The sequence below is a fragment of the Mchenga conophoros genome, linkage group LG6 (genome assembly GCF_057382185.1).
Source record: "Mchenga conophoros isolate Kocher_MC1m ecotype Shallow Benthic linkage group LG6, M_conophoros_male_GT1.1, whole genome shotgun sequence".
NCBI lineage: Eukaryota > Metazoa > Chordata > Actinopteri > Cichliformes > Cichlidae > Mchenga > Mchenga conophoros.
In genome coordinates, this window is record NC_140531.1 from 39,868,102 (window position 1) to 39,888,036 (window position 19,935).

The 19,935-nt window shown below is 39.3% G+C and overlaps 1 protein-coding gene across 2 annotated transcripts in view; it reads left to right on the plus strand.

The window, feature by feature from the left end:
• Positions 1–783: 783 nt before the first annotated feature.
• Positions 784–19,935, plus strand: part of LOC146573300 (integrin alpha-L) — a 57,896-nt gene continuing 38,744 nt past the window's right edge. Inside the window, exons 1-20 of one of the 2 annotated variants that reach the window (XM_085278025.1) lie at positions 784–901; positions 5,283–5,409; positions 6,240–6,322; positions 6,407–6,492; positions 6,579–6,693; positions 6,814–6,944; positions 7,058–7,200; positions 7,288–7,438; positions 7,610–7,745; positions 7,837–7,910; positions 9,120–9,234; positions 9,426–9,568; positions 10,473–10,619; positions 10,706–10,903; positions 16,973–17,103; positions 17,531–17,685; positions 17,773–17,939; positions 18,037–18,153; positions 18,557–18,627; positions 18,710–18,851. In XM_085278025.1, coding sequence (XP_085134151.1) covers positions 853–901; positions 5,283–5,409; positions 6,240–6,322; positions 6,407–6,492; positions 6,579–6,693; positions 6,814–6,944; positions 7,058–7,200; positions 7,288–7,438; positions 7,610–7,745; positions 7,837–7,910; positions 9,120–9,234; positions 9,426–9,568; positions 10,473–10,619; positions 10,706–10,903; positions 16,973–17,103; positions 17,531–17,685; positions 17,773–17,939; positions 18,037–18,153; positions 18,557–18,627; positions 18,710–18,851 — 2,481 coding nt within the window. In that variant the 5' untranslated portion in view covers positions 784–852. The remainder of the gene's footprint in view (positions 902–5,282; positions 5,410–6,239; positions 6,323–6,406; positions 6,493–6,578; positions 6,694–6,813; positions 6,945–7,057; positions 7,201–7,287; positions 7,439–7,609; positions 7,746–7,836; positions 7,911–9,119; positions 9,235–9,425; positions 9,569–10,472; positions 10,620–10,705; positions 10,904–16,972; positions 17,104–17,530; positions 17,686–17,772; positions 17,940–18,036; positions 18,154–18,556; positions 18,628–18,709; positions 18,852–19,935) is intronic. The other variant, XM_085278027.1, reaches the window with a different exon arrangement.

The window sequence follows — 19,935 nt, forward strand, 5'->3', positions numbered from 1 at the left end:
CTGCACCACACGAGCGTGTCGTGTCCCTGTTTCTCAGCCAGATCGCCCCTCATGACTCAAACTCCATGTGATGAGAACAATTTGTGTTTACTAGTTTTATATATATTTAAAAACAACCTGAAAGCTTACTTGTAAACAAATATTTTATACTATGGAACAGTTTATGCAGCTTTTACTTTCAAGTTTCAAAGAGAACAGCAGGCTGTTCTTACAAGTTTTTCCACAAGTTCCTCATTTTTATCTAAACACCACCCACCACGATTTTAAAACCTTCTTATGCATTTATGGTGCTGTAGCTGTAAACAGCAATCACTGTGTGGACGTGGAAAGCTTTCGCACACTTCATTTACTATATTTAAAAAATATATATTTTAAACCTGAAAAACAAAAAGCAGAAATCCAATAAAATAAAAATGTTAAGAAGTCCTTGAAGGAAATCACTGTGCTGACTCCTATTCTGTTTAGTTTCTTTTGTTGACTCAGTAGACTGAATAACCGCAAACCGGTTGTAGCTGTTTTGTTCAAAAGACTCGGCTGGAGCTCTTCTGAAAACATTTAGATCTAATTTATGAGGGGTCCAGGGTCCTAGCTCATCAATCAAGAGCTATTTCTACTTTTTTCCATCTTTTTTCCCTTCAATAAAATTCTCACATTTCTTTTTAAAGAAGTGAAAAGTGAAGGATTTAAGGAATTGCCGAAAAAAGAGGAAGCAGGAAGCGAAGATAAACACTTTGTCGAGCGCACTGTCGTGAGAAATTTGTCTCTACCACCTGTTACGGAAACGCCCTTCACAGGAAGTATTGCACAGGCACATGCTTGAAGAAACTTGAGCAGCAGTGTTAGACCTGAAAGATGCACTGGCGACAGCACATCTATTTCCTCACCTTCGTGGTGATTGTTGGTAAGTTTCAAAATGATTGAATTTATTGTCATTTCTGAGATAGAGTTCATCTGCGGACAGGCATGGCTGCTTTGTATATTTTCATTATATTATTTTTAGAAGTCTAAATTTTTATTTTGATGAAAGAAAAATGTTTTGGTGTTGAAAAAAACTGAAACTAATCAGGAAATCCTCACAGGAAGAGTGTTTAGAACAGGAGCATGCTAGACACACTTTGAATTATTTATGCAGCTTCATGTGGATTTACAACTTAACAATAAAGATTTAATTTAGTATCCGGTTTCATTGGTTGAGTTATGTTTGCTTCAGTTGTGTTGAGCTGTAGAAAAGCTCATCCAAACCATCCGCCCAACCAGAGGGCTGAATACAGTAGATTCAGTGCATGAGGGCTGGGGGCTGCACGTGTTTTAATGTTACATTGACGGACTGGTCAAAGACCCTTCAGCTGCATTATGTTCACCGTTTTACTGCTGTTTGGTGCTGAGCAGATCCAGGTGTGTACAGCTGTTCAAGGTTCTGTGTCTTTAAAGCCAAAACAAGGAGCTGAAAGGTGCAAAGAGATGTATATATTTTTTAAATGAGTCATCACAGTTTGAGAATTTGATTAATTCCTCTTTCCTTTTTTATATTGGTTTTTTTTTTTTAATTTCACTTCAGTTTCGCTAGTTTCCAAATGTGTTTCCTCATTTCATTTTAGTTAGTATGGTTTAAAAATGTTTAGTTTGACCCTGCGACAGATCTGGGTGTAGCTGAGACAGGCGTCAGCACGGCAACCTGTAAACCTGAAATGCTTTCTCATGCTTTTTGTTTTGAGACATTTAATAGGAATAAATAGGAAATAAATACGAGAGAAAACCAAGTGAAAATTAGCCAAAAATGTAGTGAATTAATATGATTTTATTTACCCGTAATAATACAGTGACATGAAATCACAAAATTAAAGCGATGGAGCAAAAAATAAAATAAATAAATAAAAAAAAAGCAGCACTGTGTAGGCCAGGGGTGGGCAATCTCAGTCCACGAGGGCCGGTGTCCCTGCAGGTTTTAGATGGCTAAATTAGCTCCTCAACATGTCCTGAAGTTCTCCAGAGGCCTGGTAACGAACTAATCATGTGATTCAGGTGTGTTGACCCAAGGTGAGACCTAAAACCTCGTGGACTGAGATTGCCCACCCCTGCTGTAGGCCCTACCTCGCAAAGTGCACGGACTCACACTCAGTTTAACCCCCTTCCCCCCATCAGTTTTCTGACACTGTTATCTTTGACACGTTTGAAAACTTACCAAAACAAAACTAGATACATTTCCTGTGCACTTTTTTTTTATCTTATTTTTAAGTAGTTACACAATGTTGCTTCAGTTATCTTGTTTTTCTACTTTCTATAATTTCAATATCTATTTCAGCTCAACATTTGGTTTTATTTACTATACTAACCTTTCTGCATCTTTTTGTTCATGTAAATAATTTTCATGCTTCGTGGTTAATTAATTTGCTACTCATCTACAGAAATGAAAAAATAGACTAAAGAAAAGAAAACTTGTGACTAGGAATGGGAATTGATAAGAAATTTGTGATCTGGATTCCATTATCAATATGATATGACTCATCGATTGTCCCTGGGTTGTCATTGGCTCAGTTTTGAGAGTTGCTAAGCAGCAATAAAGAAGTTACAGTCATGCATCCATGCTGCGGTTCAAATGTTTGTGCATGTTTGTGAGGTAGTTCCTGTCTTTGTTGTGATCAGTGTTGGACTTATTACTCATAAAATGAATTATTACACAGAATACTTTTTTTTTTTCAAAGTAATGCAACATGTTACTTAATTACTCCCAGGAAAAAGTAATTTGCTATACTACTCGTTACATTACGTTAATGTTACTCTGTAAAATACCTGAAACACTGTCTCATAATCACTATTTAACAGTATAAACTTGAGGCTACAGCCACACACACCAACACAAAATCCCTAATGACGACACACATTTCTAAGATCTTTCTCTTAGTAGAACAAAACTAACCACAGAAAGAAAACATGAAAACCAGCACAAAAGAATCGCCATGGTGATTCTGCTTTAGAAACATGAACAGGTAGAAAGGGAGGCTGCGGCCTGACTGCTTGTTACCTGTTGAAGTTCAGGGTCTGGTTGTCTGATCCCAGAGTGAAAGACCCCAGCTTTCACTCTGGGATCATGGTTAGCATAGCGTTAGCATGCTGTTTTTTCTTGTATTTGGAGCAGCATAATACGGTTGGTTCTGTCCTCGACACAGTTTTCCACATTACCGTTTATCTCGTCCAATTGTGCAATAAAAATAATATAGATGCTCATTTCCACATTCTAGACAGCATCACTATTTTCTTCCTCTGACAGCTGAAGTGAAATCAGCTGCTGATAAGTGGGACCACAGGCAGGCAGACTAGTCCCATTCCTTCCCGGTAGTCCCATTCCTTGGACAATTCCAAGAAATGGGACTACTGGGAACCAGTTTTCTACAAAAGCCTACCCCGACTTGTGACACTGATGTGCTACGCTTCTAATTTTGCCTCAGTTATACAACTATTTTTATCTTGTGTTGCTGAATGTGGTCAAGTTATGAATGGGTTTCCCAGTTGATTGGGCGTATTTTTGCAGCTTGTCAAAGTGCCTATTATTTCTTTTACATTTGCCTCTGCTTGTATTTGCTAAGCAGCACATCCTGTCTTTACTTGCACTGACACACATCTGCACAGTCGAGCACCTGAATGACGGTTTCACTCCAAGATTTGAAATAAGGTTAACAATGGTGGCAGAAAGCTGAATGAGGTTTTTTTCTGCTGTGATCTCAAAGGGGGAAGCCCACGAGGTGTATAAAGTCTTTAATGTTGCCATGGTGAGCTGTGCAAAGTATAAATTGCCTGAAGTGTGTCACTATCATCTCTTACATCTGCAGACTTCTAATACAATTAAGAAGTGAGCTCATCAGACATCTTAATTTCATCGGGGTGATCGTGGCTCAAGAGTTAGGAGTTCGCCTTGTAATCGGAAGGTTGCCGGTTCGAGCCCCGGCTCGGACAGTCTCGGTTGTTGTGTCCTTGGGCAAGACACTTCACCCGTTGCCTACTGGTGGTGGTCAGAGGGCCCGGTGGCGCCAGTGTCCGGCAGCCTCGCCTCTGTCAGTGCGCCCCAGGGTGGCTGTGGCTACAATGTAGCTGACTGGATATGTAAAGCGCTATATAAATACAGGCCATTTACCATTTATCTCTATTTCACCACATCAGTTTCCTGTCAAAGTTCTTGTGGTTTGAGTTGCATTGTGGGTAAATGCCAGGTTTTGACAAGGGAGGAGCTTCTGTGAAATGACACAGATGGTATCTCTCGTCCTCCTTCTGAACTGTGTCTTATAAGTACTAACTCTTCTCCAAAAATAGAAGTAACTATTTTGCGGATAAGATAAGAAGCAGGAGAAGAAGGGCGACTGCACTTAATTCACCAGTGCTTGGCTGAGATTTTCTCTGCGTGTCAGCTGTGATGTTGACGATGAAGCCTCGAGCAGGGCGTTTTTCAAATTGTTCATGTTTTAAAACTGGATGATACCAGAAAGGGAGAGACTGAGTGGGTGTGACTGTGAAAGTGCAGCAGTGAACTCACCCTCGTTCTTCTTCTTTTGGACTTTTAGAATTGACCACATGTTTTATTCTATATAACCCAAAAGGAACTAATGAGCGTGTAAACCTATTAGGACAGTGTTTACTGTCATCTCACCTGTGGCTGTTATTAAAAAGAATGTGAGCTTCAGGTGGTGTCACCTTGGCTTCACTTTCAGACCTAGAATTTCTGTCCTTTTATATTTTTATGCTTCTCTCTCTGACTGAAACTGTTTAAATGGCCAGCAGGAAGTGACTCCTCTAAACTGCACCCATGAGTCTGCTTCTAACAGTCCTCATCTTTCTTGATACCAACTTTAATACTTTCCTGATGAGTCGTTATTCTTCAATCATTTTGTGAAACTTGTGTTCCCAATTAGGGTCCAGAAACACATTCAGAAAGTGAAGTACACAATAATACTCATGCATTCACTTCTTTTCCAGCTAGATCCATACTATGTGATGTTATCCTGGTATCTCTCCCTCAATTGTCACTAAAGTAAAAAAAAAAAAAAAACAACTTAAATGGACAAAAAGGACAAAAAGCTGACTCTCTGATCTCTAACCTACTAATGAACACATGCTGTTGGGTAGTTTTTGGGGCGTATCCCTACCAACTATACTTAGTGCAACTTCAGGATTTATCTCTGATGTTTAATATATATTATTAAAACTTCAGTTATTTGTATTCTTCTTAAATGCAGATATTTTATATTTTAAAGTTGGTAGAACTTTTGATCATATTTTTCTCCTTTTCTCAGCTTCAACCATCCCCGCCTGTTTGGCTTTTAACATCAAAATGACAGAGCCTAAGAAACACGAGGGCGAACCAGGTGATTTCTATGGATACAAAGTGCTACAGTACAAGTCTGGTGATGGTAACAAAAGGTATGTTCGCTGAAATTAAAATGAATATGTGAGATGATTCCAGTTTAGCATTCGAAAGCCTCTTGTGATGGGTTGTGGTTTTGACTTGAGCATTGAATACTGCTGTGACTAATCTAACGCGCTGCTTAAAACAGCAAATGCGTCTTTTTCTAGTTAAAACACTGTTGCTGTATTTCAAACCCAAATGTTCAGAGTAATTAGAGAAATGAAAAGTTTCAATTTCTGGGACATTTCTTTCAGTATTTTATGTACCGTCATTTTAGAAAAGCTAAGCCGCGACATAAAGAGCAGCCGGTTATTTACTATGGCTGTGGTAACGCTGCTAGAAGTGTTCAGAGTGATTCTCTGCTTGCTAACAAAAATCTTTCAGGTGAATTTCAGTCATGCTGATGCACTTTCAAAGTGTGTATTCACTCACCAGAAGCTTCATGCAAGACAAGATTATCGACTAATTATTGCATTTAAAAATCAGCAGCTGCAGAGTTAAATTTAAAAAAAATTTTTTTTTAAATAGGAGCACTTGTAGCTGCTTTCATTTTACTGAAAACAGTCAAATTAACCGAAAATGTTTAAGGTGGCTTAAGGAGCACAGCAACACACATAGCATGCCATCAAAATATTAAAGTTGATGTTGTTAACTCAAAATCAAAGCTGGGGTGTCGCACTCATTTAATTCAAGGGACACACAGAACCCAGTTTGATCCAAGTGATCTGGAAAAGTAAATGCACAACAAAGCTACAACATTTTTTTTCTATGTTTCAAAAAATTTGTATAGATCTGCCAGGACTTTGAACTTTTCCTGTTTAATTAGTGTCATCATTTTCCACAGGATAGTCGTCACTGCACCTCTCAGGCTAAATGGATCTGGAGGAATTTACCAACCTCACCAAAACAAGTGGTTCAACCCTACTGGTATCAACAGAATATTACACAATTTATAACTTACAACTAAATACATTACTGTAAAAGTTTGTATTTTATAATAAAATGCTTCAGTTGCAGAGGACCTGCAGTCAATCACAACAGCAGTCAAACATCTTGGCTTGTCGATCGCTGCTGATTCCTCCGGCTCCAGATTCACTGTGAGTAAATCACTCTCTCTCCTCATCACTGTGAGCAAAACAAATTAATATGCGGAGCTTTATTTAACTTTTATGCTCTGATTTAGGTTTGCAGTCCAAGTTTGGTGCATGAATGCTATGAGAACTCCTATCTGAACAGTATTTGTTATGAGCTCTCGGATCAACTCCAGAAAATTTCCTCTTTCAAACCCGCGTTTCAAAGTAAAGTGTGTTTTGAAAAGGCATTCCTTAATGTTCAAATGATGACTAAATTATTTTTATTTTTTCATAAATTTTATGGTATTGGGATACAGACATATTTTTATTTTATTATTTTCCCAGAATGCACCAAAAAGAAAGTGGACCTCGTCTTTCTGTTCGATGGATCAGCGAGTATGACTGAAGAAGAATTCAACAAGAATAAAGATTTTATTGTGGATATAATGCACAGCCTGAAGAACACATCGATCAAGGTCACTGCACTACTGCAACATTTAAGCATTCACAGCTTTTATTTTTTACGATACTGTATATATAAGATATACTGTTTGGTGTCGTATCTAAATAATTTATGTTGGTTTTTCAGTTTGCAGCAGTTCAGTTCTCCACAACAGTCCACAAAGTGTTTGACTTCAACGACTATGCAGCTGAACGTGCTTTCGATAAACTTAAGGATGACAAACATTTAAAAACTCTCACCAACACACACAGAGCCCTCGAATTCATTTTGTAAGTTTTATTTAGTGTTAATGTGTTCATGTTTACAGCTTCGTTTATTTTGAGTGTGACAAAATCTGTTTTCTACTTTTGTTTCAGTGATCAAATCTTTGACAACAAAGCTGCAGGCGCCTCTCCTGATGCAACTAAAGCTCTGATTCTAATCACAGACGGAGATCCCTCTGATACAGACAGAAAAGGGATAATTAAAAAATATGATGAGAAAAATATAATTCGTCTTGTTATTGGGGTAATGTCATATATCATGTCTCCTCTTTCTTCTGTTTAGTGGCTCCTTTTAATGTATTTAGTTTTTACTGTTGTGGGTCAGAACAAGTCTAATGTGTAGAACTGATCTTTTTCTTATGCTGATGTCAGACTTGGAACTCCTTCATGTTTTAAAGCTGTGTTCTGGTTTCAGATCAAGGATGCAAAGCTGGATAAATTTAGGGCCATCGCTTCAGAACCAAAAGACAAAAATGCCTTCAAAATTGAGAATTATGATGGACTCAAAGGAGTACTGGAGAATTTTCAGAAAAAGATCTTTGCTGTGGAAGGTGGCGTCTAATTTCTTTCCCCAATTAAAAAGTATATGTTATCTTCCACATGTGCAGCTGTAACGTGTACTCCCTGATGATCCATATTTAGGTTCCAAAGGGGCTCGAGCAGGAAACCTGACTGATGAAATGTCTCAGAGTGGATTCAGCGCTGTTTTCAACAAGGTGAGCAAAATTTATCTGAGCACCTTAAACTCATCTGAGGATCAGAGTAAAGGCTTAGAAACCACACAACATGAGCTGAAGCTGAATTGTTTAAAGGCTTAAAACTTAATTTCTGCTGCTGAATAACTGAAAAAATGAGTCCAGCTGCATCAGGTCAGATGACACAGTTGATCTTATACATTCTTTTCTAATCATACCTGAGATTTCTGTCCTCTTTCTGTGGTCGCAAATTTTGAAGCCATCCTGATAACCTTCTCCCACCAACGATGTGGAGATCCAACCTCTTTAGATACAATTAAAATCAAGACACTCAAAAAGATGCTCTGGAAAAGAGTAGAATTCTTGGAACAGAGTTTAATACACTGAATCATATGAACAGCAGGAAAAATACATACAGACATTTAGCAAGAAAATTACAAAGCAGAAAGCAAGCAAAGCAAAACCCCGGGGTGTACAGCCTTATGCACAGACAGCAGAGCAACACAGAGACGGACAGAGAGAAACAGCAGAGGGGAAGAAAGTGCTGGGGGTGTCCTCTGGTCCCCTAATATATAGGGACCAGTATCCCCGCACCCTGCTGCTGGGTAACTTTCTAACCCGTCCAAACACAGCTGCAGGGGTCAGGTAGCGGCCAAGGTCTTGGCCAGAGGCCAGTCAGGACTCCGGCTACCCTTTGGCTTTGGCTCATCACAACAGGTCATGACACGGTCAAACATCACACATTAATCCTAATTATTAAATCTTACACAGCAAGTGGCACATAACTACATAGGTTACATGCTTCAGTGTAGGTTCAAAGTGTGTGTGTGTGTGTGTGTGTGTGTGTGTGTGTGTGTGTGTGTGTGTGTGTGTGTGTGTGTGTGTGTGTGTGCTTATATCATATGGTATATTATCGTGATGTGTTCAGGATCTCTGTTACAATGTTACTGTTTTGGTTGTGCTGCATGAAAGATGTTGAGTGTGTATTGGGGAAGGTTAGTTACCGGAGCTGGAGAGTGAGTTATTCAGGCAAACTCTCAACAGCATTAACTGCCCTGTTACTGTAAAACTTTAATAAACCATGGTGAAACAAAATGCCTTGTGCTTAAGACTCTACATGAAAGTTAAAATATGGATGTTCAGTGCACATAGATATATATATATAATTACATAGTTATACATATCATACAAAAACTCACCACATTTCCACTTGTGCGTTCCTGTTTTTAGGATACACTGATTCTGGGTTCAGTGGGAACAAACAGCTGGCGTGGTTCTCTCCAAGAACGTCGAGATAAAACAGAAACAATTGAGGATCAAGAAATGGAGATGGACTCCTACATGGGTAAACTTTATTTACACATTATCTGATGTTTCTTTTTTTAAAATAAGATTTCGTTATTTGGCTCAACACTAGAACAAATGAACTCTGGAAGGTTCCAGTCTAAATCAGTTTTAATATCTTCCAAGTACAACAAATACACACATTAGTTTTTCAAATAAAAACATGTTGTGTGTTATATTTGCCTCTTGCAGGATATTCTGTCTCTGTTGGAGAGAGAGGTGGGGTTTCTTTGTATTTCACGGGTGCACCCCGGTTTCAGCACACAGGACAGGTTGTACTTTTCAAACAAAACAGCAACAACTGGACCACAGCACAAAGAATAACTGGAGACCAGGTCAGTACCTTTTAATTGTTTTTCTTCATATGGCTCCGTTTGACTTTGGAAGTAATTCTATGTCTCCATGTCATTGTTGATACCTGATTGTAGTGTTGCCTTGAAATAAATGCAAATTTTCTTGATCAAATCTACTGTTATTTCTATTTTAAATCACTTCTATGTGTAGATCAGCAATTCACATTAACAATTATAGAAAGGTGCTCTATATTATAAAGTAAAGACAGTGAAATATTAGAGAACCACAACAAGCAGACGATCAGCATGATCAAACACTTGATTGAACTCTAGTAACAGGAACAGACATCTAGCAGACTGGTTGAGATAAAATAAGACAGAAAATAAGAGCATGGAGATAAACCACAAATGTCAAACATGACAAAACACAATTTAAAGGAGAGAGAAGACAGAAGTCACCAAGTTGCAGTAATGATGTCGTACAGGGATTGAAAAGATGGGAGTGAAAGAAATATGAAATGCATCACTAGTAGTCTGAGTCTAAAATGATGATAGCGTTCAATGTTTGCAACTTTCCAGACTTGTGCAAAGGCAAATAAACTCTGTGGCTACACAGAGGAAACCAAAGAACTTCCTTACACTGGCACCTTGTTTGATTTAATAAAAACAGTTCAAAAATAAAACTTGTTCAAAGCACCGTAAAGCATTAAACTTACTTTGCAGGCATACATGTCGGTTTCTGTAACTGTTTTTAGGGATTCTTGTTTTTGTCAGCATGTTTATTTTGTTTTGTGAAATCATATTTTCTGGCAGTAATATTGTGTTTTCTGTACATGAAGCATTTTCCCTGCATTGATGATTTTTGAGGCACATTTTTCTATATCCCTAAATGATATAAATCTATAATTAAAACAACACTGAACTAATGATATAACTAACTTGTCAGATCGGTTCCTACTTCGGCGCCGAGCTGTGTTCGGTGGATATTAACTCAGACGGTGACACTGATTTCCTGCTGGTGGGAGCGCCAACGTTTTACCAGCTTCAGGAGAAGAAAGAAGGTCAGATCTACATCTACACTCTGACTGATGAGGTGAGCCACCACTTTGTGATATTACAGTGTGACATTCAATGCTTTCATGATCAAACTCAATGAACTAATCTCCTCTTTTCTCATAGCTGCAACTGAAAAGTGAACTGATTGTGATGGGACCATCCATGGGTAGATTTGGCACCACCATATCCAGCCTCGCAGACCTGAATGGAGATGAACTCCGAGACGTTGCTGTCGGAGCTCCGCTTGAGGATGATAACAGAGGTGCTGTGTATATCTACCTTGGAGACAGACATAGAGGGATACGCAGCACTTTCAGCCAGGTGAGAGACGGACATGGAAACCACAGTAACCATAAACAGCAATGGGTTTGGAACAAGTGAAATATTTTTCAGTAATTTTGAATTTACTTTTAAAAACATTTTTCTGTCTCAGTCTTAACACTTACATAAGTTACATTCAGCAACAGCATCGTAGGAACTTATACAACTTATAAAACCTCATGCGTGTATAAATGGACACAGAAGGACATAGCCACTGTGACATCACTATAATTTAAGCTGAGAAAAGTCAAAATATCAAAGTAACATGAGAAACTTTTTAAGTTTCTCAATCTTTGACTTTACTAAATCAACATATTTAGCTGACTTTTCTTGTTCATCCAATAACAATATTCCTCTGAACTTAAAAATAAATGTTAAACTAAAAGAAAGTGAAATTCTTGTTTTTGCTATTAACAATGTTTGACAGCTTACTTATTTCCTGTTTGTCTTTTTTTTTTTTTTTTGGCCACAAGATTGGAAAAATGGGAGCATCACTTAAAGAAAGATGTCTGCTGTTTACATTTTTTTTTAAAAGGGGGAAAACAGAGGATCAGATCAGAAATGTTCTTGCTAACCTGACAGGAATGTTGTAATTAGTAGGGGTGCAACGATACTCTTATCGATATTGAACTGTTCGATACAGTGCTTTCGGTTCAGTACGCATATGTATGAACAATACCAAATATATTTTTAATTTATTTTATCAACTTTCCTTCTGATGATGCTGTCTGTGTTGAGCGCTCAGTGGATCTGCGCTCGACAGTGCAGCCTAGGCGGAGTAGTCGAACACAGATTCACTGAGCAGGCAAGCTAGCGAGACAGAAGCTAAGCTCTCCTTGCAGCATGGCAAATTGAACCTCCCCCACCCTCATTCAGATCTGGCGTTTGGAATTATTTTGGTTTTCATGTGACGTATGACCCTGAAGGTAAGCGCGTCATGGACTAAAGTAAAACAGTATGTTGGATGTTCCACAATGCTCAATTACATGGGTGGGAGCTAGTGTGTTAGCGCAGTTAGCTCGTTAACGTGTTGGCCGTCCAGCCCCATGCACGGGCGATCTGCGGTAGCTCGTTAACGGAGATTTGCCGTGTTGTGGCGTTAACGTCATTTCAACGAGATTTACGCTGACAGCACTAGTGGGAACACAACAAATATGACTGCACATTTACGCCGACATCATCCTAGTGCAAAGACAAGTGGAAGCAGACAAAAACAACAAACACGCATGCTACAAACTTTACCCGAGTCATTTAGACAGCCGTTAGCACATGATTCTCCTTACGGGACCTGATATGTTTAATATGCTGCTGAGAATATAGCCCAGAAGAAGCGTATAGTATAGCTTTTATTTTGGAAAGAGCCATTTCTCTGTAATAAACTCTCTTTTCCAAAGATGAGTGATTCCTTAATCAGATACAGGGCTCGCAAAATCGCCTGCCCAACGTCCAGGGGCTAGCGATTTTTCCAGTCGGGCTACCAAAATCTATCTCTGCCCTGCCTGTCGGGCTATCATAGGAAGGAAAAATATATGTCAATGCTTTTGCATTCTTTCGGAAATGTAGCTGGGTAATTATGTCATTGGCATCGGTGAGCCACTGTCAATATGTGACATATTGAAATCGCGTTTGAATTTGCCCTTGTCTTTTGCTTTCACTTTGCAATCACGTGAACTGTGTATAGAGAGCGATAGCACTGATTGGTGAGTGATGATAATTTGCGCACCAATTCCTCTGACATCGTCTTATTAATCGTTAGCTTACTACGCAAACATGACAAGTGAAATCTCCCGCAGCTTAAACATGTGAGAGGTTGATCGAGCAGAGAATCGCTGAGCGTTATGTGAGTGCGTGTGTAAAAGCAGCAGGATATATATTGTAGCGGATCAGGGCTGTTCGGGGTTCTGTTTGTACAGTTATGTTTTGTTTATGTTGCTATAGTGACGGGTGACGCCCTCTCGCTGCTACGGTGTGTCCTTCCGGGGTCAGAGGGCGCCCTGTGTGGTGTTGTTGTTGTTGTTGTTGCTGTGCTGTTGCCATGCTGAGCAGTTAGCTAGCGACAGTGTTCTTCTGCAGATGTCAATAAACGGCTGTGCTCCCTGGCTAGCTCACGGGAAGCAAGACCAAACGACACCTCCGTCTCCTCCTTGTCTGAGCTCGCCACATTGGTGTCAGAAGTGGGATGATGGTGGCACCCCATGTTCTGACCCCAGTGACTTTTCCCCCGCTGGTCGTGACCATCCGGTGCGCCAAAAGAAGGCACCTGGACATTTGCAGGACTTTGTGTGGGGTAATGGGGTCGTCGGGGACGACTGACCCCTTAGGTGGGGGCTATGTAGCGGGTCAGGGCTGTTCGGGGTTCTGTTTGTACAGTTATGTTTTATTTATGTTGCCATAGTGACGGGTGATGCCCTCTCGCTGCGACGGTGTGTCCTTCCGGGGTCAGAGGGCGCCCTGTGTGGTGGTGTTGTTGTTGTTGCTGTTGCTGTGCTGTTGCCGCGCTGAGCAGTTAGCTAGCGACAGTGTCCTTCTGCAGATGTCAATAAACGGCTGTGCTCCCTGGCTAGCTCACGGGAAGCAAGACCAAACGATACCTCCGTCTCCTCCTTGTCTGAGCTCGCCACAATATTTTAGTTCTGCTGAGCCAAATAAGACGGGTCAGGGTGAAGAAGTGACAGCCAAAGAAAAGCTTACCACAAAACGAAAAAGTTATGACAAATCAGACTATAAGGCAAAAAGAAAGTGCAGCTTTATGGTTTCATGGACAAAAGAATTTCTGTGGCTGCAATACGACAAGCGAAATAACCAGGGCTGCACATAAGTGGTCCGCAGGTGCGCATTCGCTGTCAAAATAAAAAAAAAACGGGCACAAGATAAGAAGTTGCAACGCGTGTTTGCATACATAAGATTTTCAGGAGGAGGACAGACATTTGTTTAGAACTCTTAAAGATGTCGAAGAAGCTCCTTTAAGCAATTACTGTGATGTTACTCCACCTCCAAAGAAATGTCAGAAGGAGTCCGAACCACAAAAGAAGCACGTATTCTCGGAAGAGTAGTTGCAGGAGGTGAGCTGGCTTCAAACAAATGATGAACGCACAGAGATGTGGTGCAGAATGTGCCGTGAAAATGTAATAAATGACAAATTAAAAAGGCATGAACATTTTTTTTTATCGAAAAAATATCGAACCGTGACACCAAAGTATCGAACCGAACCGTGAATTTTGTGTATTGTTGCACCCCTAGTAATTAGGTCAAGAAAAATATTCAAGTGTCTGGAAGTAAACCTCAGTGAACTCAATAATAGTCAAAGGTTGTTCAAGGTTCTTTATTTGTCACATGCATAGTTAAACAAGTATAACACACAGTGAAATGTAGCCTGACATGCTCGACATGTGCAAAAATGAGGGGGGGGGGGTAGAGGAAGAACATTTTTTATATATATATATATACACACACACACACACACACACACACACACACACACACACACACACACACACACACACACACATTGGGTGAATGTGCAGTAGTAGCAGTTGGGGATACTACTGTCAAAGTGCTTTACAGGTCAGCCAGTGAAAACAACGGGGAAAATAGAAATAGACTACAAAAAAACCACCACCACCAGTAGGCAACGGGTGAAGCGTCTTGCCCAAGGACGCAATGACCGAGACTGTCCAAGCCGGGGCTCAAACTGGCAACCTTCTGATTACAAGGCGAACTCCCAACTCTTGAGCCACGATCGCCTCTACGCTAAAATAAAATAATGTAAACTACAATAAAACAGAAAAACAGGGTGTTAATTCAAGCTAAAAGCCATCGTAGTGCTTTAATCTGCTGAGTCAACTGAGATTAAAATCTTTTAAGGTACAGTTGGCCATGAATCCCATGATTTTAAGTATCATTTCAAGTAACAAAAAAAAAACCTTTAACAGCACAAATCTCCAGCAAGTCAGCTCAATCTCTGAGCAGTGTTTACTTTTAATGGAATAGTATTTTATTGTATAATTTAGTACACATTACATAATTTTGTATTACTGTAATTGTTTTCTTCATTTGAATATAGTACACGTGTAGCATTCATTTCATTGTTTACTAACTAACAACAACAACAACAACAAACTTTATTTATATAGCACATTTAAAACCAGTGGTGTACAAAAAATGCTTAACATACAAGAGGGGGAGATGAAGTAACAGGGGAGGATCAAGGCTGTGGCAAAGTACCAACATGCTAGCATGTTAGATGGCATTTAAAACACAGAAGCAAAAGAAATCCATATAAAAGCATAAAAGAACAATATGTGTAAAGGATAAAACAGTCAAAAATTTTAAAAATGATTAAAAGTAGTTAAGAATGGACTGAAGATAGAAATAAGCATTAAACTAACTAACAACCAGTCATTAACTGGTAGAAAAGGTGAGGCTAAATAAGTGGGTTTTTAACCGCAGTTTGAAGGATTGAATGGAATCAGACTCGCGGATAGCAATGGGGAGGTTATACCGTAGACCGGGTGCAGCCAAGGCAAATGCTTGGTCACCTCTAGTCTTCAGCCAGGGTCTCAGCTGTACCAAGAGTTCCTGGGAAGATGATCTTAGTACTCTAGTAGGCGTGTATAATCTAAGTAGCTCAATGAGGTAGCTTGGAGCTATATTGTTAATAATTCGGAAGGTAAGCAGCAGGATTTTGAATCGAATGCGATACTTAACGGGAAGCCAATGCAGGTCAGCAAGGACAGGGGTGATAGAGACACGCCGCCCACTACCAGTAAGGAGACGAGCCGCATTCTGAATTTGCAGTCTATGGAGAAGAGTCGAGTTAAGACCAAAGTGAAGGGAGCTGCAATAATCCAACCTAGATGTCACGAAGGTGTGGATAAGCTTTTCCAGGTCCCTATGCGGGACATAATGCCTGACTTTGCTAATAAGACACAATTGATAGAAGCAAGATTTGACAACAGCAGACGCTTGTTTGTCAAATTTTAAAGAGCTATCCAAAAACACACCCAGGCCATTAACAGTGTCGGTGAGGAAACTATCAAAGGAACCGAAGGCATCACGGAGTTGGCCACAGGGAATACTACTGTCAAACACGAGAGATAAGCGAGCCAATCTTTGACTTTGCGCAAGCACTCACGAAAACCGTGCAAAGACATAGCAGGATCATCAGTTAATTCGAAATAGATCTGTATGTCGTCAGCGTGACAATTATGTGCAATGTTGTACTTCACAAAGATGCCTAAGGGGAGCATATACAGTGAGAAGAGCAGGGGGCCGAGGACAGATCCTTGAGGCATGCCACACGAGAGAGGTGCAGCAGAGGAGAGATAAGGGCCAAAATTGATCGAGAAAGAGCTATTAGAAAGATATGACTTAAACCAATCTGGGGCGGCACCTCTAATGCCAACTGTGTGTTCAAGCCTCGCTAATAGGGTGTTATGATCTACCATATCAAAGGCCGAGGATGGATCCAGTAGGACCAGGACTGAAGAGCGTCCAGAGTCAGCAATCAGAAGGAGATCATTGAGCAAGGCTGTTTCAGGAAAGAGAATGAGGCAGCTCAGTCTCTTTCCTTTGACAAGAGTTTCTACCAATCCTACTATTAATGATACTAACTAATCATGTGAACATATTCCAGCTGATAAAATCCTGAAAATACAAGCCAAGGGCTTCAATTAACCTTCACATGAAACATCAGAATAGGAAACAAACAACTTGAGCTCATAGATTTTGACTTTGGAATGATTGCTGATATTTGTGAAACTGTTGATCTCCGGAATTTAAAAAAACAAAACAAGCAAAACACAAAAACAGCCAACTGTCTGTGAGTGGAAAAGGCTTAGATAAAGAGCATCGAGGCGACTGTTGTTGTCATTTGGTGCTGTATAAATACAATTAAATTAGAATAGAGAGGATGGAGGAGAATGGGCAAAATGTCATGTGAAATCTACATCACAAAGAGTAGCATTTCTTATAAGACCTTTGTTAAATTTTAATGTAAATACACCGTTTTTCTCTGCCATACAAATATGTGTGAAAACACTTTTTCAGTATTGAAATCTCTTATTTCAGAGAATCACAGGAGACAAAATAACACCTGGGATAAGATTCTTTGGACAGGCCATCGATGGGGGCGTCGGCATCAAAGAGGATGGCCTCCCAGATATTGTGATCGGATCACAGGGCGCTGCTGTTGTCTTAAGGTAGGGTTAGTGTGCTTAGTGTTAGGGTTACAGCTCCCTTTGCACAACTCTTGTGCTTTGAGTTTTAATTTGGGGGGAAAACACAAAGTTTAAGTTGTTGTTGTTGCCGCAAATTGCTCCATAATGTGTAGATGCAGTTTTTTGCAAATTGGTGAATTTCTGCCCATCATTACCTGTGAGAAACTCGACCACTTTCTCATTTTAAACATTTGATATTTTTTATGTTCTGTTGTGAATAAAATATGGATTTATGGATGCATTCTGTTGTTACATTTTATAAAGTGTCCCAAATTTTTCAGATTTGGTTTTGTATATAAAATAAAGAACTAATGTTGCTATACTGTATTATGTCCTGATATATAAAACCTTAGTATTGAAAGAGGGCATCATTACTACTTTCTTATTACTGTTCTTAAATGTCTTTCAGCTCCAAGCCCGTCTTTAATGTGATGGCTCACCTATCTTTCCACCCTAAGGAGATAAGCACAGAGAAACTTGACTGTCAGGGTGCAGAAGGAAATTTACTTATGCTTACCTTAACAGCCTGTTTTGAAATGGTAGAAGCAACAAAGAGCAAACAAGGTAGGAGCCTCATTCAGTAAACCATTTAACAGCTGCTGACTGCACCCTGTGAATGCATTATTGTAATCCTGCTCTGCGGGTTTACAGGGAATGTGAGCTCTGGACTGAACATCACATACATGTTCGCCGTGGACCCAATGAGACAAAAACATCGAGGTTTCTTCACTCAAACTGATACGAAAACCAGGAGTCTTACCTCCACCTATGAGCTGAAAGATGAAATGACTTGCTTAAACTTCTCCATCTACATGCACGTATGAAGCTGAATTCATAATATTTGCACATATTCTCAATCTGATCAAAAGCAAACCTCGTGTTTATTGCTCCTCTCTTGTTGCTTTTGCTTTACAGAAATGTGTGATCGACACGTTGTCACCGATCAGCATCAAATTAAACTTTTCTCAAGCTGACAGTGAGACTGCTAACATCACCCTGAACATGGACAGCAAAAAGCAGTCTGCTGTTGAGGTACGTTCTACATACAACATCAATATTCACAAAATTGACAAAGCTGCATCTACACATCCACTATTTTGAGTGTTAAATGAACACTTTGACAGTGTTATCAGTAGCCTAGTCAGGTTTAAAGATTAACAACGACTAACACTGAGCATTTTCAAACACTGAAAAATAACCTAAAATGTTAGGGATATTCCAGTGTTAGAAAATCAGTACTGCTTAGTGTTAGGCTCCTGTTAAAATATAACACTGTCAGTGTTCATTTAATACCGGAAAGAGTGAACCTATATAGAAACTCTCTAGTGTCAATTTAACACTGTACAATTTTACCACATTCACCACCTCAGTTTAGTGTGTTAGGAAGGAAATCTTTTTTCTGGCATCAATTAAACACAAGTTTTATTTTTTGCAGGTTCCTTTTGAGAAACAATGTAGAAAAAATGACACTTGTATCGCTGAACTGGATGTCAAATTCAAATTCGAGTATGTATATCTACAAACACGACTCAGATATAATACGATTAATGTCATATGTTTAATATTAGGTGTTGTTTGTCTCTCTCAGGACTCCGACATTATTGGTGACAGAAAATAACTACTTCAATGTGACTATACATTTGAAAAATGATGGTGATGACTCATACAACACCAGCCTTATAATGTTCTATCCTCCAGGCCTCTCCTTCTCTAGGATGACTCTTATAAAGGTAACTATAAAGATACATTACAAGACAATACAGTTTTATTTAAATAGCACGTTTAAAAACCCAAAGGCACACCAAAGAGCTTCACAATGATACAAAGAATCAACATAAATCAATTAACAAAGTACAGATTAGGCACTAGCACTAGCACAGACAGAAAGGAGGCACTAATAGACCAGAAGAGTTAAGTAAAATGTCAATTCAGAAGGAAGGTCAGTTCATGGATACAAAATCTGAACTAAAAAGTAAAAAAAAAACAGCAGTGAAATTAATTATAAGTTTATTGAAAGGGCATTAACTGGTTGGGAAAGTCAGGTTAAATAAGTAAGCCTTCAATCTTGATTTGAAGGATTGGATAGAGTCTGGGGCATGAATAGAAGCGGGGAGGCTAGTCCAAAGGTTGAAGCAGCTGAAGCAAAGACACGATCGCCTCTGGTTTTCAGCCTAAACTTAGTTTGGGCCATCACGCACGACAAGGAGTGTACAGATTGAGAAGTTCAGTGAGACAACTGGGTGCAAAATTATTCAGAGTTTTAAAGTGAGTAGCAAAATTTTTAACGATATTTGATAAGTAACCAATGTAAATCAACAAGAACGGGAGTGATAGGATCAAATTTTTTTAGCTCCAGTAAGAAGGCGAGCCACAGCATTCTGAACAAGCTGTAGCCTATGAAGAGAGACAGATTGGAGACTAGGGATGGGTATTGATAAGATTTTCACGATTCCGATTCCATTTTCGATTCTGTTTAACGATTCGATTCTCTTATCGATTCTTTTTTAAAAAGGAGAACACTAAGGTCGATTAGCTTAGAACTTTGTTTTATATCTTCTCTTTGAACAAGATAGAAACTTAGGAGTAACATGGCCTTACAAACCCAACAGTGAGATCTTAAGAGATCCAGCCTACAGCTCTTCAATGGGGCGTCACAGGGTCCCCAGGAAAAAAAATGTAAAATAATAAAATAAATATTCTTCTGTAGCAATAACAAAGTATAACATAAATTATTCTGTAGCAATTACACAAGAATATTCAGTAATGTCCCTGCCTACAATTAAACACATTCACTTACTGAAAATCATCTGCTGT